Source organism: Eurypyga helias, unplaced genomic scaffold (genome assembly GCF_000690775.1).
Source record: "Eurypyga helias isolate BGI_N326 unplaced genomic scaffold, ASM69077v1 scaffold258, whole genome shotgun sequence".
Classification (NCBI taxonomy): Eukaryota; Metazoa; Chordata; class Aves; order Eurypygiformes; family Eurypygidae; genus Eurypyga; species Eurypyga helias.
In genome coordinates this window covers 6,921-30,566 of record NW_010267352.1, presented here as the reverse complement: position 1 = coordinate 30,566, position 23,646 = coordinate 6,921, and the positions used below count along the sequence as shown (strand labels likewise).

The following is a 23,646-nucleotide window of genomic DNA, read 5'->3' as shown; positions in this document are numbered from 1 at the left end:
TAACACAAGTGTGGGATTTTTCTGTGCACGGAGTCTCAAGCTTTCTAAGAAATGTCTGGCTCTTAATTCAGTAAATGGCATGACACACTACATCCATTTCGAGCTTTTGACATACTGAACTGTTTTTGTTTAATGGATGATTTGCCATGGTGAGCAATGGACTCAAGTGACGAGGGAAACAACACTTCCCTTTTTCCAAAACATTCTACCAGTAAATATACTTGTGGAGAAAGTTTGCATTATCGTACCTCAAGCTTCTTCCTCCAGTGTATCTTTGTTCCCGTTTCTTTGTTGATATATGTCTTTTTTTTAAACTTTGTTGCTCAGAATGTCTTTAATGCTAGCCAAGGAGTAAGGGATTTGGACTTTTTTTCATGGACTTCCAAAGCTTTAATCTCTAAGGTGAGTTAAATGACAGGAACAGTCACACTGTGTCTCATGTTTTCAGATTGTACTTTATGACTCAACTTTATGCTCAATATTCTTTGAAGTCTGTTTTACTTTGAATTATTTTTACAGGAAATAGCACATTTGCATAGAATGCTGCATTTGTGTCTCTTCCTTTAGGATAAGAAAAAAATACCAGGGCAGATTATTAAATTTTCAGTAATTCATAAAACACTCTCCTTTTTTAACAAACCAAATTAGAAATTTAGAGAGATGGCCTAGTAACATAATAAAGTCAGTCTTTCTCTTTTTGTTCAGAATGTACTGGTAATTTTTTTTCTGTTACTGGAGGTTACACATTAAGTGGCAGCATCAAATAATAACATGATGTTTGTATGAATAAACCCACAAATATTTAATAAATGCTCACCCCATTCCTAATATTTTTTTTAATTATTCTATTTTAGGAACAAGTTATATTATGTACAGTTAAGCAGTTTAATTATCTACAGAAGTGCTTGTCTAAATTTTTGTAACCTTATAGGGGTTTTGAGATCGAGTTTTTTTTCATTTGAACTTTGTAATGAAGAACGTACTCAGTGTTGTGCCCATTGGTTTAGAGATTGAGAAACATGGACTTTTCCACTGACTTTTTATCCAAAATAGAGAACTATTTTTATATCAAATCTAGAATGTTTACATTATCTTTAAAATGTACAGATGTTTTTTTCCCCTTAATCCGGTTTACATCAGCCTGCATTAATTTCCTTTGAAAGTTACGTATTTACAGAACAGATTGATTTTTGTATAAAGGCTTCTTGGAAAGACTGCTGTATTAGTCTTGACATAGTGCTCAGCCTTCTGTACCAAAAAGCTGAAAGTGTGATAACTGAAGAGATCAGAGGAGATTGCATTAATTAAAAAGGAAATAACATGAGCAGAAGTTTGGTTTACAACTGATTTTTATCAGTGTTCTCTTACACCACAGAAAGTGAAATCCTGGAAGGTGTTGTTACAAAAGATTGTGGAGACAGAAAATATCAGCACAGTCAGAAGAAATTAAACAGATTTATGGAAATCAGATTCATAAACAAACACTAAAGAAAATAGGGTACACCCTCTAACATCCATAATAAAAAGTTTTTAAATGTTGTTGCTTTATAGGGACAGACCACTAATAAAGGCTTGTATGTGACTTGTAAAGAGCATCTCCTCTTGCCATTGCTGAACACAATATCCTGGACTAGGTGAACCACTGGTTTCATCCCATAGGGCATTACTTAGTTCTTAACTTCCAGGAGTTCTTTTAAAAGTGCCTATGACTTGCATTATAAGCGTAATAGACCTCACTCCTGCCTATCACCTCTTTCTTCTGATATAAATGTGTGTAACGTTACTCCTGTCCCTCATATTTTTCTGTACAATAGCTTTTTTATCAAGCTGTGGCTGGCCGAAAAATCTATGCTAATATTTCTTTTCTTTCAGTAACTACCATTTTTTCGTGGTAGGAAACTCAAAAAGTGTGTTCTCATTTCAGATTTGGGTATATGTTTCATCTAATTGGTACCAGGTGAAAAAAAATTGCAATTCTTTTTTATAGTGATAGTAAAAATAAGTATGCACTAACATTTACATGTGTATTTAAGAATCTATGGTGTTGCTGTTACAATTTGTCATGATTTTACCTTTTCCCTAAATTAAGAATATGTATTAAATGTGAAATCAAATAAGAAGCCTATAATTTGAAAAGAGATAATATTCAAATTACCTTTACATACCCCCAGACATTTTCACATAATTTCACAAGTACAGCAGGAGGAATAGTGTTTATCCTGATAAACGTCCATATGAAACAAGCTTTAGTGAAAGCACAGAGAGTAAATAATTTGTTTCTAATGGTAGATACGAAATACTCCTTTTATATAAATGGTTAGATTTATACCACTTGAGTAATATGGTCACTTTTCAGTTAATGTGCAAGTTACTAGTAGTTAGTTGTTTATCATAACACACTAAAATTAGCAATGTAACTAGTATCTTTTTTAGCTTTAAAATTTAGCCTTGTAGTCCTCAAGTATTTCTTACCTAAAGAGTTCAAAGGTATTATTAATAGGTTTTATTCTGTTCTGTTTTGTTTTGCCTTTTTTTTAAATTTCTTAGGAATCTAGGTCTAACACTGATGATTTTTTCAAAGACCTAAATTCACACTGCCCACAGGAAGCAGTGATGCAAGAACAAGACACACCATTCCTTCGAGGTGGACCTGGAGTGTACAAGGTAGTGAAGACTGGCCCGTCAGGTCACAACATCAGAAGCTGCCCTAACCTTAGAGGTATCCCAATTGGAATGTTAGTTCTGGGAAACAAAGTCAAGGCAGTGGGCGAGGTATGGATCCTTGTAGCTTCAGTTCATGTCTTCATAGATACCAGTATATAACAGTAGTAAACGCAACAAAAGAATCTGCCCCTCTGCAGGTTTGCTTTTCCAACCCTCATGGTAAATACTAACCTTTGAACTTGGTTTCTATTAAAAATACTAATGCAGTTATGTCTTTTTGCCTTTTAGATGTATGCATTCATTGGAATAATGTTAAAATTGTACTGCAGTTACATATGCTTGCTTATCTTTTTCTGTTACAGTGTTCCTTACAAAATTATGTTTCTTGTTCTACCTTTTTTGTCATGTTCTTTTAAAAGAATTTTGTTCACTGAAAAAATGTTTTTCTAAGACTTAACCAATTAACAAATTACTCTGTTTCTCTGTATTGATTGTATTTGTTTATTTAGTTGCGCAACTGCTGTTACTGTTCCCAGTTATCCAGCTGTGGTGTTTTATGGTTAAGAAGGGCTTAAGGATGAAGTGTGTCATGCTATTTCCTAAATATAATGTCAGGAACAAAATCAGTGATCGTACAAACTTCTCATCTATAACCTGGTATTATAACTTTCCTGTTGCAGCCACCTATAAAAAGGCATATTTTGGTGAATATCTCCTTTAAGGTTTTGTTTAGACTTGTTTGGATGCTCTAAAGCTGTGGTGTTGGTGTTTTACTGCTTCTGAACATAAACAGGTCTAAGATTTTTTGGAAATGCTCCTAACTGTAAACGTGTCATAAATAGTTTTGGTACTTAAATCTGCCTCAGCCTGTGGCCTTAATTTAAGCAAATTTTATTTTACATGTGCTTTGTAAATGTATTGGAATGAGTGTGTTTTTCCGATACTATAAGAAGTTGCTGAATCATGCTGCTGAACTATCTGAAATGTAAAAAAATTGTGCTTCTTTTGTGTGTGTGCATCAGGTGACTAATTCAGAAGGTACGTGGGTGCAAATGGATAAGAACAGCATGGTAGAGTTCTGTGAAAGTGATGAAGGCGAGGCGTGGTCGTTAGCTAGAGACAGAGGTGGAAACCAGTACCTCCGACACGAAGACGGCAAGTTGTTGTTTTATTTTGTTTTTAAATTAACTTAGAAAAAATGCAGCAATCTAAACAGGGCGAGTAAATAAAGAAAGAATTGAGTTTTAAACAGGTATATATAACATTAATCTACAATTTTTCATTTGAGCTGCTTTACACAGTTGGACTTCAAAGTCCAACACTAATATAAATGTGTTTTAAAATAACAGTTAAAATATTTCCCCATGTTTTCTTTTACCGGTTATGGATCGTAATTTTAACCATCCCTTTAGCTATGGGGATCATTTTTAAATAAGTAATTGTACATTTTTGTTAGCTTTCTTGGGTCTACTTTGGGCCTCTGAAAAGCAGAGCAGAATGAATTATTTATGTTCCTTCTGTTAAGCACCCTGTTACAAACCTGTCAACGTTTATAAACACTTCAACATATACTTCTCTGTTTTCTGAATAAATCTGAACATTTTCAATTTATTATTTTCCTGCTCTTAATGGGATCTAATGCATCTATTCTGGAAAAGATGTCTCCACTAAACTTCAGCATTCACATCTGCTTGTGTTTTTAGGTAGTACTTAATCAGCTGCTTATTTGTTCTTTATAACAGATTCTTGGCCCTTTTTCTCGTTTTGACATTTTGTGCTGAAAATTATTTCACACCTAGCTACTGGGGTAATTGTCATCATGATACCATATTAAAACAAAGTAATTCCTTGCTGATACGTATTTGTTGTAGGCTGTTGCTACTTGGCTTTAAGGTGTAAAACATTCTGTGAAGAACGGGAATGACCAAGTTTTTTCATAAAATGTGTAAATTGGCGGGGAGGGGGGGAAGTGTTTACTTAATCTTTAGCAAAGTATCTTTTTTGAAGTCATAGGTTCTGCATTTTTAGTTATGTCTGATATTGTCAAGTTCTGAGGTCCTCAAAGAGCCCAAGTAAATCCTGCAAACTATCTATTTGTGAATTGGAACAATACATTACTGTTGAAAGCACACATATTCACCAATAGGGTTGTTAATTTAATCATTTTTATCCTAATAGGAGGCTGTTTGCTTTTCCAGTAAACAATAATTTCTCTGAAGTTAATTTATTAAGCACTGTTCAGAAGTTTCCATTCAAGAGTACTTATTTTGAGGAATAGAGAGAAGATACATTTAGGACACTTGACAGTATTTTGCATATTATAAGTAGTCTTTTCCAGCTTTGGGAACTCATCTATCATTTCATCTTTTCTATAATTTCTCAAATTATATCTGTGCTTCAAGAAAGAATGGAACTAGATGATCTTTGGGGTCCCTTCCAACCCTATCCATTCTATGAAAGAATTCCCAAATTTGGAAGAATTTAAACAAGGTCTATATTCAGATTCTTGATACTTATGTACTGTTACTGAAGGACGTCTTCAAGTATGTTGTTGTTCTCAGAGAGAAGCAGAAATGCAAGCTACAGGCTTTGAGGACGGAGCTCTGTAGTAGGATTTTTACAATCCAGTGCCTATGGATACTGTCCAGATACTTTCTCATGAGTCCTATGCACCAACATGCCTGGTTTTATTCTTTTCAAGATGAGTCCATGTTTTTATAAGGTGAAGACAGATGTCTCTTGTGCATCTAGCTAAGGCAGTTTAAGTAGTTATCAGTGCAGTTACTGAGATATTTCAACCTTTTCTGTGTTCCTAGTCCATCTCAGTACCAAATAAAACTACTGTGCTTACACCACATCTGAAAATTATTTAAGCCAGTTGCTTTTATTTGCTATGGAATTAATTAGGTATACTCTTTGTCTTCAGTTTTAATACTTTTGCTGCAGGGAAATAATTAGGATTTGGAGGAGCTCCACCTAGATTTGCAACTGTCTATATTTTTATCCGTAAATAACACCATCTTTCAGATTGCTTTTGTCTTTTCATTATTTAGTAAAATTATTATGAAATTCTCAGGAAGAAACAAAGCGAAAGTCATACTGAATGCCCAAGTCTGCAGGCAGGTATCCAGACACTTCAGCTGAAAGACTACATCAAGATCTAGAGTTCTGTCTTATTCAGAAAAATCTAGATGCTTTCTTTTTGAAACCAAGTTTAAATTTCCAACCTTCTCCCTGATAATTATTTTTTTAACATGCGTATTATGTAAAAGTTTGTACTCTGATACGCAGTTTTGGCCTGAAATACAAGTTTCTTAACATGGGTCTTAGAAAAGTTGTGATTTTTTTTTAAATTGAATCCACATTTATTTTAGTATGTTTACAAGAGGAGAAAGTTGTTCAAGGTGCCAACCAGAGCTTTTAACCTGCATTTGGGAGATTTTTTTCTTATAGATGATTGCTTTGAATGGTGTTTTTGACCATGTTAAGTCAGTAATCACAGAATCACAGGGTGGTTTGGTTTGGAAGGGACCTTAAAGATCATCTAGTTCCAACCCCCCTGCCATGGGCAGGGACACCTTCCACTAGACCAGGTTGCTCAAAGCCTCATCCAGCCTGGCCTTGAACACTTCCAGGGATGGGGCATCCACAGCTTCTCTGGGCAACCTCTTCCAGTGCCTCACCACCCTCTCCATGAAGAATTTCTTCCTAATATCTAATCTAAATCTCTCTCTAAATCTAAATAGTCAAATGTTTTTTGTCTCTCATTTATCTTGGCTCTTCTGTTATTATGGATATTCTGAAAGACCCAGGTTGGTTTTGGTTGGGGGTTCTTTTAGTACCATACAGAAAGAAAAACTGTATTACTCAGTAACAGATATGATTAATTAGTCAGGGAAAAAAATGCCTTCTGTTCCGTGAACTATTAGGGGGTAGCCAGGATTAAAAGTTTATTGTCTCTGACTTTGCCACTCTGAAAACTAACCTTCCTCCACCCTGCTTTGTCAAATTAATTTAACAATTGCTGTCCAAAGATTGAATGGTCTGACGTTACAAGTTGTCAGGCTTGTTCCCAAGTGACACATGATGGCAAAGCTGGCAGCAACTCAGTCAAACACAAGAACAGTCCACATGGCATTAAGTCCTTCGTCTTTATATTTTCAGAGCATGAGTTTTAAGGAAAACAAATGTGCTTTTCTTTTTGGAGAGAACTGACTAGCGTGGAAGAGTGCTGTCTGTGGAAAAAAAATTGCTCCTTTGCCTTGTGGCTCATCTTTCCAATATAAATCAGTTACTGAGAAGGTCTAATTCTGAAGTGATGTGCTTTTTTTTACAGAGCAAGTACTTCTAGATCAAAATGCTCAGACTCCTCCCCCAAGTCCTTTTTCAATACAGGCTTTCAGTAAGGGGACGAGCTGTAGTAATGGACAAGGGTTTGATTATGGCCTTGGAAATAACAAAGGTATGTTTTTACACTCATATTTTTAAAAACAATGGTTTTCTTATCTTTTCTTCTAATTTTATTACTCATTTCCTACTTTTGGGCACTATCAGATGTTCTCCAAAAGACATAAGCAGTAGTGCAGTGGATTGCATGGTGTTTGACGAAACATGTGCTTTATGTTATAACGGCTTTTCTCTCTGCTTTAATTTCACTCAGTCTAAGTACAGTGTATAAAAAGGATCATCAAAGATTTGTAAGTTGCAGTTGAGGCTTCGTATAGTAGTAGGCACAAAACTACAATGCAGAAATTAAAAGTACATACTTGTAAAACAAGATATGAAAAATAGTGGGTTTAGAAAGCATGTATTTTAAAATCATCAAGAACATTTGTAAACACTCTCACCTGTCTTGACGGTTTTTAAGTGCCTTCAATGGGATGACAAGATAAAAGATACCATTTGAGTCTTAACTTGTAAAACTGAAGTTGCCTTTGAATCACACAGATACCAGTTACAACTGCTGGGAAATAAATAAGACTTTGTTAATTTTACTGGCCTAAAATAATTTTCTTTTAATCACGGTTTATTTTGTTGGCAAGATGTAAATACATATAGGCCATCACAGTAAACTCAAACTGCATGCCTTCCGTTTATTCATTGATTAGATCTAGAAGATTTAATAATACAGAAAGGACTTTTGCTGAGGCAGATATCCATGAGAAATTTTATTGAAACACGGAGTTTTGTTCTTTTCTTACTTCGCTGTACTCTGCCCATGCCACTCCAAACATGGGCCTAAGGTGTGCAATGTGTTTTTAACACCATCAGATATTCTTAGTGGTCTCCTAAATAATACATCTTGATTTACGATTTGTTTTAAAGAAGAAGAGATTAGGGAAACTAAATATTCTTTAAAATTCTAGTTTGCTACTTTAATAGCATAAAATAGTTTTATGTAATTTCGGTGTTTTACTGCATAAAGAAGCAGTTCATGTTTGTCCATGCATTGCCATAGGAAATCCTTTTCTTGGACAAAGGCTGGAAAAGCTGAAATGTTTTCCTTTTGTTTTATAGGGCCTTTTATACAGAACTGCTTTTCCCAGTTCAGCCATACTCATTTCAAAGTAATGATCGAATTACAAAAGTGGAAGTGTTTAAGATGTTCAGCACATGAGGCAGTATTACAGCCTGTCTCTCAATGTCAGTTGTGTGATAGTGCAAAAGTATTATCTAGTCTTTTCCTGAAGAATCATAGAGTGGTTTGGGTTAGAAGGGACCTTAAAGACCATCTAGTTCCAAGCCCCCTGCCATGGGCAGGGGCACCTTCCACTAGACCAGGTTGCTCAAAGCCTCATCCAGCCTGGCCTTGAACACTTCCAGGGATGGGGCATCCACAGCTTCTCTGGGCAACCTGTTCCAGTGCCTCACCACCCTCTCCAGGAAGAACTTCTTCCTGATATCCAATCTAAATCTCCCCACTTTCTATTTAAACCCGTTGCCCCTTGTCCTGTCACTACAGGCCCTTGTAAAAGTCCCCCCCAGCTTCCTTGTAGCCCCTTCAGGTACTGGAAGGGGCAATAAGGTCTCCCCGGAGCCTTCTCTTCTCCCGGCTGAACAAGCCCAACTCTCTCAGCCTGTCCCCATAGCAGAGGTGCTCCAGCCCTCTGAGCATCTTTGTGGCCTCCTCTGGACTCCCTCCAAGTGGTCAATATTCTTCTGACAAGAAGCCTATTAGGCTATTAGGAAAAGAGAAAGAAAAAGCCTATTACCCTATTAGGAAAAGAGTGTTTTTCCTGTGTTGCCCCAAGGTAAAAACTTAGAGGTCAATATGCTATGTTAACAGGCATCCTAGTTTCTGAAGACATTGTGATTGTTTTTACTATATCCTATCTTAAACATTTTCTAAGGTGGTTTGGGGGATATTACAGTTACAGGAAGTTTGGAAGCTACTCCTGACATTGGATTCCATATAATTTTATACGTGTTATTCTCTTGACATGTGCTCAAGCTGTGATGTTTAGTGTGAGTGAGCAACTTGGGTAGATTACTTTATTCATTTTGTCTCCTCTAATTCCTCTGAGTTGCCAGAGAACGGAGAATTGTTGCAACTATATTGAAAGGATAATGATACTATTTTTCCAAAAATGGAATTCTTCAGCTGTATCATTACTTTATGCACAGTCTTTTTTCATTCTTAGGTCTAAGAAGCTTTGACTTTTGTGGAAAATAAGCTGAAGGCCTAAGCACAATCTGTTAGGTGAATTTCTGAATAAAGCAGTTCTTTTGGAGGTGCTTGTTTGTGAAAAGAACCTCCGGGGGGATGCACTAGTTTCAGTGAAAACTCAACTACTATCTAGGAGCGTTTCAAACTGCTGGTCAAACGTAAAGATCCCCATGAAATAGGTCTGTGTTTACAGTATTATGTGCAAGGCAGAAGACGTAACTATCACAAACATTCTGTTTGATTTAGCTATGTCTTCTCTATTCCAGCCTTCTGTGTTGCAGGCAAGTCTTTAATATTCCTCGTGTATGGCTCTACCCAGTTCCATGTTTAATTATTGTGGGCACATAGATACACTTTCAACTCCTTCTCAGATGTTTTTCCCTTTAAAATAATTACTAATCTTCATAAATAGGCCTGTCATATTTTAAAATACAATAATGCTTTGTCTAACATGTGAATCACTTCTGGTTTATTAGGGTAGGAATGATTGTTGCCCAAGTACCGATTCCAATATCTTTTAGGTATACTCCTTCCAAAACAGTGGAATAAAATTGATTTATTGATACCTGTTGGTGATTATTTAGAAAGGAATTTCAGCTATTTTCTGGTATTTTTGTTCTCTCAATTTTGAACCAAAATATCAAGACAGTAAGTGCAAATTTTAATTTTGTTGTTCTTAGGTGATGTAGGGTTCCATACACCCACCAGTCTAATTCCATTAAAAGACAATTGATAATCACGCAAAAATGTTGTAAATTCAGTGAGTTTCAAATCCTGTATTAGCTGCTAATTATTTTAATTAGGATTTTGAGAATGCTGTCAAATGATAGAAATTTGCAGAATAAACTTGACACTGTTTAAGATTTGCTCAGTGATGGTTCAAATCTGAGATGCTCTCAAAACTCTTGGTGTCTCCCAGCTCATGTTACTAAGTATACTTCAAGTTATAACATGGTGTGATGAACTCTTACTGAAGACTTCATGTATTTCTAATGCTCACATAGAGTTTTTTGAAAATTGGCATTCAGAAATTAAAACTCAATTTTTAACATGCAAGTTTTTTGAAGGCCTTCATTTGCCTCACAACAAATGTATGTAGTTCTTCAGAAAACCAGTTCCAGTTCCTAAGCAGTACTTACTTTTTTTTGAATTATCTTCAATCTGATCTTGAAAAAAATAGCATGACAGAATACTTTCATAGATATTTGCAAAAATGAGCAAATATTTACCAAAGCCTTGGCACAGAAATACACTTGCCAAAGCCTAATTACATGTTATCTTTCCCTTCTCATCAGTTTTTCTAATCTTTTTTTGCATGTTCTGTTGCATGTGTGTATTACTGTAAATGCTAGGGATTTCTGGGTTTTTTTTTTTCTTTGGCTGCTCTTCCATTTTTTAGCAAGACAAATATAAATCTCTACTTTGAAATGTTTTAAATAATTTCCGTAAAATACCCATCGTCCTTAAAAACCCTGCTTGTACTTTTCAGTAGTTCTGTTGCCATGCATGGGGTGAGATTTTTATGTTTAGCCACAACCAGTGGCTAAATAAGATTTATGAGCTTCCTGTATTATCATCACTTAAACTTCAATTGAGAACCATTTTACTCTGCCTTTCTGAAGAATGACAAGTAACAGGTTGTAGTTTTGACTGTTTTGCCCACTACAGGTGACCAACTGAGTGCCATACTGAATTCCATTCAGTCACGGCCAAATCTCCCAGCTCCTTCCATCTTTGATCAAGCTGCAAAACCTCCCTCTTCCCTAGTCCACAGTCCATTTGTGTTCGGACAGCCCCTTTCCTTCCAGCAGCCTCAGCCTCAGCTTCAGAGTAAGTTTGTCAGCCTTACCTGCCTCATCAGTCCATTTCTGCAGCTTTGACATTGCTGTTCCTCAGTTGCTTACCAGCTACTAATCATCCCTCAGTGCACCTTTCTCATTCTGTTTTGTTAAGCTTTTCATGATTCAGAAGCATGGGAGGTTAATGCTCCTAACGAAGTATACTTGCTCAACTTTCCATTTCTATGTTGACAGTACGTCGCTTTTGTATGTGTTCTGCAGTGTAGATAAGTCATGGAAGTGCATTTCCCATATTGTATGCAGCTCTGGGTTTATAATTAAGGTAAATATTTTATATGGTACAAAATGTTGATAATTCTTTTAACATCGAAAGCGGACTGCATCAAATTCGTAGTTATAAAATCTTCTTACCTCCTAAATTACTATTTTTGCCATCACTCCTAACTTCAGGGATGTAGCTGGACAGTGGGAACAACTTGGGAACTACTCATAAGAAAGACTTTGGTAGTCTTCTGTTGGGTCCTCATAGGACTGACACGGACATGGAAGTTTGCATCTAGAGGTGAATAGCAGTTAACCTTATTACTGATGGGAAGACAGGAAACTGTTCAGTTTTAGATTAATAGAAGATAAAAGCTCAGTGTTCATGATGGATAGCAGATACTGCAGTAAATTCTTCACCATGTACAGAACAGGTATAGCTCCAGGCATAGGAATACTAACCTTCTCCTGTCTTTTATAAACTGGCCCTCAGAAGTGCCTCGGTTCTGTCAGTTCAGTCTGTCGGACCTATCCAGCTCAGCTTATTGTAGTGACAGTGAAGTGCGTCATGTGAGAACTAGATTAAAATCTCTAATTCACTTAATATTCTGACAGTGATATTCTGTGCTTATGCTGGACTTAAACCAAAACCCTGAAAGCAGAATATTCAAAAACTGACTCATAAAACAGCTGATTGCCAATGGCATCAGTGCACCACCATTGAGTATTTGTCAATTGTATATTCTTTCCCATCACTTAGTTTTCTTCTCTTGTTCAGAGCAGTAAAGTCAGAGTTTCTTAATCAAGTTTGCATCAAAAATAAACCTAATTGTCTTATTTCAAACTTCAGATGATTTGTCCTTTAGCATCTGTATTGCATGAAAAGAAAAGCTGTCAACGTTTTTTTTATTGGCTGCCCAACAAGATCTTGCTCAGTGGATTTTCCTACCCAACAGATGTAGAAAAACTGTATTCAATAAGCTAATTCCATGGTTTGTGTTTTAACAAGCGTCCCTGATTCAAAAGGAAGCTTTTCTTGTCAGATAAGGGGGAGCACTGGTAGTCTGCCAAATAAAAAAATACTGGAATTTTTTAAAATGTTCAAGTTTGTTTCTGATTTGTGATCTTAGCTTAGTATTAAGATCGCAGCTGATACGGTTATTTATCCATCCAGCAGGACAAAAATACTTAAAACCAGAACTGGTATACTGTTGCACTAACTGTGATTTGATACAAGGACTTTCTTGCAAACAGTTTATTATCTAATTTAATGTTTGATGCAAACAATGTTAATTATGCATAAAGGAGAGAAATATTAACTTTTTGTTTTCACTATTAAAATTTAAGAATAGTATGGGGGGAACAATTTCCTTTTCCAACTTCCTTAGTCTACGGCAAATTTGTTAATCCTCCGTTCATCCAAACTCAGAATACTGTCGGAGAGGCCTGTAAGACTGTGTTCATATACTTGTTAATTTAATAGTCAAGGAAAATATCAAAGATACTTGAGACTTAGCATGTTTAGTCTAGAGAATCTTATTTATTTTAAGCAATCATTGTTGCTGCTGTATTTCTTGGTGTATTAGAAAGTAGTGGATTAATTTGCAATATAAGATTAATTGGAATAGGAAGGCATGTATGCAATAAAAATATTTAGACAGAAAGGTTTTATTTGGGTTTCTGCCGTGTAGTTTTTAATCTATGTCCAGTGCTGATGCATGTATTACAGAATTGTAACAAACTCCTTTTAAGTGTGTAATTTCATTCGTTCTTTCCAGTCAAACATAATTAAAAGCTAAATCCTTTAAACAGCATATCCCCAGACTCAGTGTTAAGTCAGTTGGATTTTTGCCCTAGACATGCTTAGTTTTAGTTTCAAGTGATGTGCTCTTTCCTTAAGTGCTTCCTGCAGTGAAGTTAGATCTAAAAATTAAAATGAATGTTTACAGTCAGAAAGTGCTATATTTAAGGGACTAATGACAGTCTAGTAGTTGAAAGAAGTTGTGCTGGCCTAGATTTCTGTGTCTGCAGAATTATAGACTAAATAAGGGTTTTGACTAAAAATCTGCCTTATTTAGGCAGTCTACTGCCTAGTAGACTAGTTCAGTCTACTGCTTACATTTTCTGTTCTTCCTCAGATATCTGTCCTCTGAAGAAAAATGTTGATCTCACTATAAAACATACTCTGTGCCAGTGACAGATTGCAGTTTTCCTTTAGAACTAGAGTTTGTAGCTAGCTGTTGTTTCTGAGAGATGGATTCTGTGCTTGGATTTTGCTTGGTTTGGTTTCCAAATTCGTTTAAGGAAGAGAGGGCGTATCACAACCTTTTATCTTATGGTACAGTGTCTGGTTATTTTTTCATTGCAGAAATACTACAGTTGTAGACAACCACTTCCTCAGATAAACTGCTTGAAAAAAATGAGAAGTGTCTGTGTTCTTCTTTTCACATCATAAATAAGTAAAATAATAAGAGTCCTGTGTATTTTGTCAAAGAATTTGTTACAGAAGGGATAGTACAAAAAAGAAGGGGGCACTGAGTTACTCAGTTTTATGTTCTTTGCTAGGGCTCTTCAGAGGCCTGATTGTTGCACCCTACTTAATTCCTGTGCTAATTTTCACACGTGGTGTGACACAAGGAGAAAAAAGCTGAGATTGTTTTCATGGGGACAGACAAAATTAAGACGTTCCTGTCATGTATTCTAATACCTTGACAGTTTTTTTTGATGCATCTAAAACTGCCAAAAAAAAAAAAAAAAGAAGCTGGAAGAGATGGCATAGCCTACCTGGAGTTTAACAACAGCTGTATTGACTTAGGATCTTAGCAAGGACTTTTTTTCCCAGAAAGAACACAAGTTTATGTATGCTTCTTCCTTGATCATTTCAATAAAACAGTCTGCAATCACTCCAGCCTGAGTATGCTTGCTTCTGAGAAGTTTTGTAAGATCATCAGTAACAGATTTGCTCAGGACTGCAACTTCCCACAGCAGCAAGCTGTTACTGGCTGCTTGATTAATTTGTCTCTGGATTTTGAAAAAAGCACAGAAGACTGAAATTTCTGCTTGGATTCTGAGTTATCGGTGAATTGTAGAAACCTGGAGGGTTGAGGAAGATCATGCAAAAGAGTAGTGGCATCTCAGAAAAAACTTTTAGCTGATCTCCCCTCTCCACAGATACTTTTATCAGTTCGGTTTAGTTTCTTTAAAAAAGACTAACGTGGACCAGTTAATGGTATGTCATGCCTCCTGGATTGGTTTACCAGTATTTCCTCAAGGGAAGCAGGCACGGCTGTTAAAGGCTGCATCCTGCCACCGGAATTGAACTGCCTCTTAGGTCTCCATAATGCGTAGCTTTCCAAGCTGGGGCTATTTCCATCTTGAAGGAAAGAATGTGATTAAAGATACACTGTCTCATTCAAATGTGATGTGAGACAGAGCTTGCCTACCTTGTATTTCAAGTCTTTGTGGTCTTTGAGGATGATTCAAAAAGGGGGAATCCGGTCCAAAAAGCTGGTCCTTGTGGCTGACGTACTGTTTGCCAAAGCAGCAAGGAGAACTTGCGTGGGAAACTCATTCTTTTTGGCCCACAGTCCCCTTGAAATTACTGAGTAGTAGTACATTGTACAACATAAACTAGATTACATTATAAAATGTAATTATCCTTACATTTATGTATAGTTATAGCGTGAAGTGTATACGTGCGTTCATGAAAGTGGCTTTAGTAACGATTTTCATTTAATTATTCATAGAATGGAATGCTAGTGTATTAAATTGTCATTTTTATGATCGCCTCTACTGATATTTCATGCTCCTAATGTGTTTTTCTGCATTTTACCCTTAAAAGTTGGAGTGACATCCTGTTATTCAGGACCTACATAGTTAGTGTGGGATGTCTCCAAATCATTTGTAGACATCATAGTAGGTAATACAGTTCTTAAATCTATGCTACTACTGAATTGAGAAAGTAGAGATTCTTTTCTTGTTTTAAAGAATGAAATTCATACTTCAAACGTGTGAACATCTCACTGTAGAGTCTGCAGAACTGTAGCTCATTGCATAAGACACAGGTTTTAGGATATTTATGTGTACAAGTTAGTAAATGTAGTACCAGACAAAAAAATATCTTAAGCAGTGCAGGAATTGAAATAATTGATTTTCAGTACACTTACTGCATTTTTACAAAAGGGTGTCTCTAAAACAGTATATTCTAACATACAAGTTCCCTTTATAATTATTAGTGCATTAAGAAATTTTTTTATTTTTTCCTAAAGGAAGGAATAGGATTTGGAATTAGAATTAGAAACAAAATTTAAGGAAAGTAAAACGGCAGACTTGAAACTAAAAGTCCCTGCTGTTATCTCACTCGAAGTTTCAGTTGGAGCTCTGCCTCTAACAGATTTGGTGTCAGTAGACTCTGTGATGAAATTAGACTTGGAATGCATCAAAATTTATCTTTGTTTTTTTCTTAAGGCAAAATTTTTTTAAGGGTTGACACAGATTTGTTTTTATGTCTGTACTGTCTGATAGAAAATGTTCTGCTGCTAGTTATGTCTTTTGATAGTATTGAAAAACTACAGTTGACATTAGATAAGTGAAGTTTTTCAAAACATTGCATTTTTAAGGTGCATTCAGATTTGAAAACAGACAGTTTTGATGGATTTAATGGGGTTTTTTTCATTCTTTCCAGTAATTAGTGAGACCTTCCAAAACAAACATGGAGATGTTTTCTAATTTTCTCGAGAGCATGAGAATTTGTCATCTAGAAGGCCATGTTGCAGTTCTAAATAATTCATCTCAGAATTTTCAGATAAAAAGTTCACATATCAAACCAGGGTTTAGTTCAACATTAGGTAGGGCTGTTTTTTTATAATAAATCATAAATCTCATTCACTACTCTACACATACTACACTTTTAGATCCTAGAAACTAATACTGAAATCACAGATCTTTTTATTCTTTCAGAATTTAGATAAGGGAAAACACTTAGAAGTAACTGTTTCTCATGTAAAACTAATGTAGGAGTCTAAACAATGAATTCAGAGTACTTGACAAAAGAGATGCCTGTCATTTGAAATGCTTGTTTTTATCTTTACTGCTTTTTCCATTGAATCTGTGCTGCTTCTGTGCAACTGTTTTCCACTGTAGAATCTCCATCCTGCTGCCTTGCTTCTCGTGAGCGTATTTACAAAACTAGTGATGTAGCTGGGCCTGCCTCTGCTATTTCATCTCTCTCTCACAAACTGAAGGGTGGGTATGCATGCCAACGTAGCAAGGTTATTCAGATTTTTACGTTCAAAATGTTTTGGGTTTTTTTTTTTCCTCCTTCCATTCATTTTCATTTCATTCGCTTAATGAAATAATGTTTTGAAAGCAAATGTTCAGGTTGGGTATTTGCTGGGAGCTTGTTTGATACAACCATTCAGTGCTGCCTTCCCGAGCTGTGGCAACGTTGGTACGTGATCTAGCTGTCTCTTTCTGCCTTGCAGTCCGAAAGGTGACTGCCCATCTAATCTAATAACACCTGTTTTCACACAACAGGCAAATGAAATATGGAAGAAGAAAGGGGGGGAGAAGAGGTTGGTTTTTTTGTTCACAGATAAAGCAGTTTGCTACATGATTAATGCAGTTTTTCGGTTGGGGGATTTTTTTTGTGCTGACAGTCTAGCATGCTAATTAGGATTATTTCCCTCTATATGTTCAAATCCAAACCTTTGTTTTTAAAAAAACATAATGTGGGGAGGTTTTTTATTGCTGGAAGCTACTGTTAAGCTATGCCTTTCATCAGCAGTTTTGTTCTAGAATGTTTCCCCGCTTGATAATCACTAGTCAACGCATTTGATACACTGTGGAGTGGCTTGCAGTATTTTATGTCCTCTAGGAAGACTATTGTCGTCTTTTCACTATTTCTTCCTTTCTGAGGAATTCTGTAAAAGGTTCAGTGTAGAGCATTTTGTCACCTGGCAGCCCTTAAATTCATCTCTTTATTTGTTTATTTCTGGGGAAAGTGTGTATGAAGTAATTGTAATTGACATTTCTGAATTCATATATCAGAAAGTGGATGTCTCGAAATAGCTCATCAGTAGAACTGGTGAATAACTGAGCTGGCATGAGCAAAACTTTTTTTGTTTTTTCTTTTAGCAAGAACAATCATTTTATAAACCATGATGTACCATGCTATTTCTTCCCCTTCCCACCCCCAAGAAAAAATACAGAATTCATAACAAAAAAGATTAGAGACTGATTAGACTCTCAAAAGTGATTATGATGATGTTTGTTATGTTTTCATTATATTCTGTTGTTTACATTTGGTATATTGTTCCTGGGTATATACAAAATATTTCTTTTCTGCCTGGAGAAGTATGAACTCCTGCCATCTGATGTCCTGGGAAGCCAGGAGATTACCTTAACCTTCAAGCTTGTTAAATATTCCAGTATAGGTATCCTTCACTTTTTCCTGTTGCTGCTTGGTTTATTATAAGCTGATTAAATATGGAGGTTGCAAAATAATAAGATTTGTTTTGTAACCTGAGGAAACATCAGGGTTTGTAGAAGTTGCTCAGAAAAATACATTTGGTTTTGTACTGTGGAAGGTAACGGTAGGAAAAACTGAGATCACTCCGTGCTTCTACATATTTTCTAGCATAGGGATAAGGCTTCATGACTGAGAACTGGAAGAAGTTGGTTCAGATCCCATAATGCAGAACGAAACAAACACAAATTTCCTACCTTCTTAAGTAAATACTGAAGGTGCTGGATAAAAGATGAGTGCCTATCCTCTCTGTTTGCATTAGAAATCAAGGTCCAAATTTGAAAATATTCTCTGATTAATTGAAACTTTATTTCTTTTAATGAATAGTTGTTTCCCCAAAAATGTGCCCAAACGTGTGGAAATAACCTTTTAGTGTCTAGAAAAGTGAATTAATCCAAAGTACTTTGACCTAATTCTACAAGCTCTACTAGAGAAATTTCATGTTTAACTAATGAAAACCTACTTAGAACAGAGGGACGTGACTATAAGTTCAAGACTTTGCAGTGTAATGCTTTGTGAAGAGACAGTTATATTTAATTGACATCTGCTTCATTGCTTGACAATAATTTCAACATTGCTTGTCTTGATTTTCAAAAATACAATTCAGCAAAATAGACTGAGTGTGTTCTCAGAATTATTAGAAGCAGTTGGTTTAGTGAGCTACTTATTTGCATATACTTGTTTTGTATGGGTTTATATTAAGCTACCCATAGTTTTTTTAGTTCTGTAGGTTAATATACATACAAAGTCAATATACATATAATAAAAAGAAAATAAACCAGTGCATCAAAGTAAGAGGCATCACAGACCAGACAGAGTTGATGGTTTAGCTTAGTGCTTGAAAAAGGTGGGTTTTTTTCTAGTAGGTTGTGTTCTGGTAGCAGAACATTGATAATTTGTGGCCTTAAAAAGGTGAACACCTCAGATTATCAATCTAATCTTTTTAAGTATGGTTGCAGGTCTATTACCCAGCATGTCTTGTAGCTGTACTTGCTTCCTATGTTTCTTGACTTTTGAGCATTAAAGAAAATAAATCCGGTAACTCTTTTGTTCTTTCTGTAAGTCTCCTGTTGCAGTCAGGCTGACACACATGGAGATTATAAATAAATAATCTCTGGTTTCTGTTGCAACTGTGGTAAACTTAGTTTACTCCTGGCATTTTACCTAAGGGTATAAATTGTGCTTCCTTTACTGGTGTTGTGTAGAAGTAGAGAACTGTGCCTTTGGATACCTCCACAGTAGTGTTTTATCTGTAAATATTTCGTAGAACTTGGTTTTATGCATCTTTGGGAGAGGAAATGTATTGAAAATATTCTAGGGGGGAAAACAAATTCCCTTTATATTTCCTTTCATTTTGATGTCAACAGAAGCATGCATTTGATTTTTATTTTGTGTTCAGGTCTTTAACCCCTGTTTTGTATTACTAAAGGTATCACTGTCAAAATACACTGATTTAATTATAAAATATACTGAACAGGTGACCGAATGAATTTCACAGGAGCTGCTAGACCACTTTCTCCAGCAGGAAAATCAGATATGTCGTCGAAACACAGAGCCGACAGCAGGTCACCCAAGCTTGATGTGCGAATGAATAGAGCTGCTGCTGACCAGAAGAAACCTAGGAATACAGAGAGCTTATCTGCCAGTGAGTCTCTTCTGCTGAAATCAGATGCTGCAAAATTGCGGTCGGACTCTCACAGCAGGTCTTTGTCTCCAAATCACAACACTTTGCAAACACTAAAAACCGATGGAAGAACAACTACTGGTCTGAGAGCTGAATCTCCAGGGCCAGGAACCCGGTCGTCTTCTCCAAAGACAAAGACACTTACAGCTGTTAGATCTGGTGCTAGTTCTCCACGATCCTCATCACCCCATGACAAAACTCTACCTCAGAAAGCTCCGTCCCCTGTAAAAACAAAGCTTGATCCTCCTCGAGAACGCTCCAAATCCGATTCTTACACATTAGATCCAGACACCCTTCGCAAAAAGAAAGTGCCACTAACAGAACCCTTAAGGGGGAGGTCCACTTCACCCAAACCAAAAGTCATTGCAAAAGATGGAAAACCTGTTAGCGAAACGGAAAATAGAGCTCCTTCCCCTCATGTTGTGCAAGAAAATCTTCACAGTGAGGTAGTTGAAGTCTGTACTTCGATGACTTTAAAGACGAACAGCATTACAGACAGCACCTGTGAAGACAACACAGAATTCAGAAGTCTGGACGATGGTTCTAATAAAGTTCATTTCAGCATAGGAAAAGCACCACTGAAAGATGAACAAGACATGAGAGCATCACCAAAAGTGAGCCGTAAATGTGCTGGTCGGCACACAAGACCCAAAAAAGAAAAATCCAGCTTTCTTTTCAAAGGAGATGGCTCCAAGGCTGTAGAGCCTGCCAAGCAAGCAATGTCACCTTCCGTTGCAGAATGTGCTAGAGCTGTGTTTGCTGCATTTCTTTGGCACGAAGGAATAGTTCACGATGCTATGGCTTGTTCATCTTTTTTGAAATTTAATCCGGAACTGTCCAAAGAGCATGCACCAATACGAAGCAGTCTTACTCAACAACCTGCAGAGGAAAAAGAAACCAAGTTGAAAAATAGGCATTCGTTAGAAATATCATCTGCTCTTAACATGTTCAACATCTCGCCTCATGGACCAGATATATCTAAAATGGGTAGCATCAATAAAAACAAAGTCCTCTCAATGTTAAAAGAACCACCTCTGCATGAAAAGTGTGAGGATGGAAAAACTGAAACGACCTCCTTTGAAACATCCGGTCACCACACGATGAAATCCAAGTCTCCTCTTCCGTTAACACTGCAGCACTTGGTAGCTTTCTGGGAAGATATTTCTTTAGCAACTATTAAAGCAGCTTCCCAAAATATGATTTTTCCAAGTCCTGGTTCTTGTGCAGTGTTAAAGAAGAAGGAAAGTGACAAAGATAATAAGAAATCCAAAAAAGAGAAAAAGAAGAAAGAAAAGGTTGAGGCTAGGCCCAGGGGAAATCTTTTCGGTGAGATGGCCCAGCTTGCAGTGGGAGGACCTGAAAAAGACACCATCTGTGAGTTGTGTGGAGAATCCCATCCATATCCAGTGACTTACCACATGAGGCAAGCTCATCCAGGTAAGTTTGCATATATTTTTTTTTAATTCCCGTGTCCATCTGTGAAATGTATTGCACACACACGTTTTGGTATGGGTTACTGCTAGGAAAATGTGTCAGGCTGCCTTGTCTAACATTTTAACACCGTTCACTTTATAAGCTAAATTAAAACTTACACACACTTACTTACACATTTGTGTACATCATTTAAAGTAGTGATGGATCTAAGTTTTCAAAGGTGCTGAAGAAAGCTGACTGAAAGAAGGCCAGAATAATGAGCTGGCTTTACAGTACCTTTTAAGAAACATGCCATTTGTTACACTTCAGGACTTGAAACTGCGCTGACAAAATAGAAAAATAAAAAATGTGTAATTGGTTAAGTAGTTTCTGTGTTGCCACAAGTTTTCTGTTATTATTCTCCTGTTAATAGTAGAAAAATTTTATTTATCTGCTGTGTTAGCACTGGGTGGCAGTGACTTACTTTTTTTGGTTTAAAACATATCTTAAAAAAATTGACTCAGTTTGCGTCTCTAGACAGTTTGTATTGTAGAATACAACCCGAGCCTGCTATTTTGTCTCTTTATGTGGGTCCCTGAATTTTTTTCAGGAGTTTTTTTGATTTTAGGAAAATGAGGTAAACCAGTGGTAGCGAGGCATTCTCTTAGCTAGTCAACTGAGTTCAAAATATACCTAAGTTGTGTTTTCTGTAGAAAAAGGATCACTAATAGAAGGAATTAACTACAGTATAGTTAGTAATAAGGAGCCTTGTTACAGACAAAGGTGATTTCTGTGTCTTCTAGCTTGTAAATTCAACTCATTATTTTGCCAGTTAGCAAGGTTCAGGCTAATGTTGTATGCGCACTCGTTTTAACACTGTATGCAAGGTTAAAGCAAAATTAAAGAAACATTATTCAGCAATTATCAGTGCCCTGAATCTTTCTGAGAAAAAGGAATGCACTTCTCCTTTTAAGCTTTGTTAGACAAAGTAAGGGTTTTTTGTGAAATTGTAGATAACGTTGACTAATATTATAGTACTGACCTTACCATCACTGAGCTGTCTGAACAGGGAGCTGGTGATGCTTTGGGCCAATTCATAATAAAAACTTGAAAACTGCAGTGCATTTGGATTCTTTGGGTGCTGGTGGGACACATGGACATGCACCTTGTTTTTTAATCACTTCAGAGATAGGGAAAAGGAGAAAATCAGGCCGGGAAAAGACAAGCGTCTCTCCCCTCTTTTGTTCCTCTCTTACAGTAATAAATAATAATATGGTAATAATAATCATCCTTCTTTTGAAACAACTTTTTAAATCTTTTTTCCCCCCGATGTAGGTTGTGGCCGTTATGCAGGTGGCCAAGGTTACAATAGCATTGGGCACTTCTGTGGAGGATGGGCTGGTAATTGTGGCGATGGTGGTATTGGGGGAAGCACTTGGTATTTGGTTTGCGATCGATGCAGAGAAAAATATCTCCGTGAAAAGCAAGCAGCGGCAAGAGAGAAGGTATTTTCATCTGTTTCTCATATGTTTAGCTTTCTGTCTGCTTAATAGTATTTTCATAACTTGAAAATAAGGTAGGGCCTGTTTACAAAAATTGTGAGTTTCAGAACTTCAGAAGGTTTTGGAGCATCTACTTATGTCCTTGGTACGTTTAAAATAATAACAGAAACTTTGCTGATGAGTTCTGCTCAGATTTCTTCCCACACAGCACTGTTTTCAAATTTGTATTTTTTTTTTATCCCAGTACAACTGCAGCATTGAATGTAGCACCTAATTTTTTAAAAGTATGTGTCAGTTTGTTTAACTTCGAGCTGTTTTATGTGTTTACTGAAATTGAGTACTGTTCATATGTTTATAGTTTCTTTAATGATCTTAATCATTCAGATCATTGGATACAGATGGCAAACACTGGGCAAACTAGAGCAGTTTTTAGTGGGAATGGTATGAAATGTGGTGTTCTTACTTTGATCTTCCATGACCATTCTTGCTTAAACTATACAAATATGTTGAGGTTTAGAGATAAGCAGAACAATGATAATTTAACTTCATTTTTGAAACTAAATTAGTTGAAACTTTTTGCACACAAAAATTCATCCTGAGACCCACATCAAAACTTTCAGCTGTTTATTAAAAGTTTGCAAAATTAAGAAAATAATAGAAGTGCCATGTTGTAATTAAAATTATTTTGGGGGGGTTTTGGCTGTTGGTTTGGTTTTTGGGTTTTTTTTTTTAATTACGGCAAGAATCAAGCAATTTTAGTATAAGTGACAGTCAGCTTTTCCTGTGATGAAGCATAATTTAAATACACCTTTTTTTTAATTTCTCTAGATTAAACAATCTAGGAGAAAACCAATGCAAGTTAAGACTCCTCGTGCCTTGCCAACTATGGAAGCTCATCAAGTGATTAAATCCAATTTGGGTTTTTTTTTTTAATTACGGCAAGAATCAAGCAATTTTAGTATAAGTGACAGTCAGCTTTTCCTGTGATGAAGCATAATTTAAATACACCTTTTTTTTAATTTCTCTAGATTAAACAATCTAGGAGAAAACCAATGCAAGTTAAGACTCCTCGTGCCTTGCCAACTATGGAAGCTCATCAAGTGATTAAATCCAATGCACTGTATTTACTG

General features: G+C 36.2%; 1 protein-coding gene across 1 annotated transcript in view; it reads left to right on the top strand.

Annotated features, from left to right (window-relative positions):
* Positions 1 to 23,646, top strand: part of LOC104513871 (E3 ubiquitin-protein ligase MYCBP2-like) — a gene marked incomplete at its 5' end in the record, with an annotated part of 44,090 nt that overhangs the window by 19,591 nt on the left and 853 nt on the right. Inside the window, 7 exons of the mRNA XM_010157369.1 lie at positions 2,548 to 2,772; positions 3,687 to 3,819; positions 7,001 to 7,126; positions 11,000 to 11,161; positions 19,395 to 21,038; positions 22,350 to 22,519; positions 23,545 to 23,646. The exon at positions 23,545 to 23,646 is cut by the window's right edge and continues 151 nt beyond it. Coding sequence (XP_010155671.1) covers positions 2,548 to 2,772; positions 3,687 to 3,819; positions 7,001 to 7,126; positions 11,000 to 11,161; positions 19,395 to 21,038; positions 22,350 to 22,519; positions 23,545 to 23,646 — 2,562 coding nt within the window. The remainder of the gene's footprint in view (positions 1 to 2,547; positions 2,773 to 3,686; positions 3,820 to 7,000; positions 7,127 to 10,999; positions 11,162 to 19,394; positions 21,039 to 22,349; positions 22,520 to 23,544) is intronic.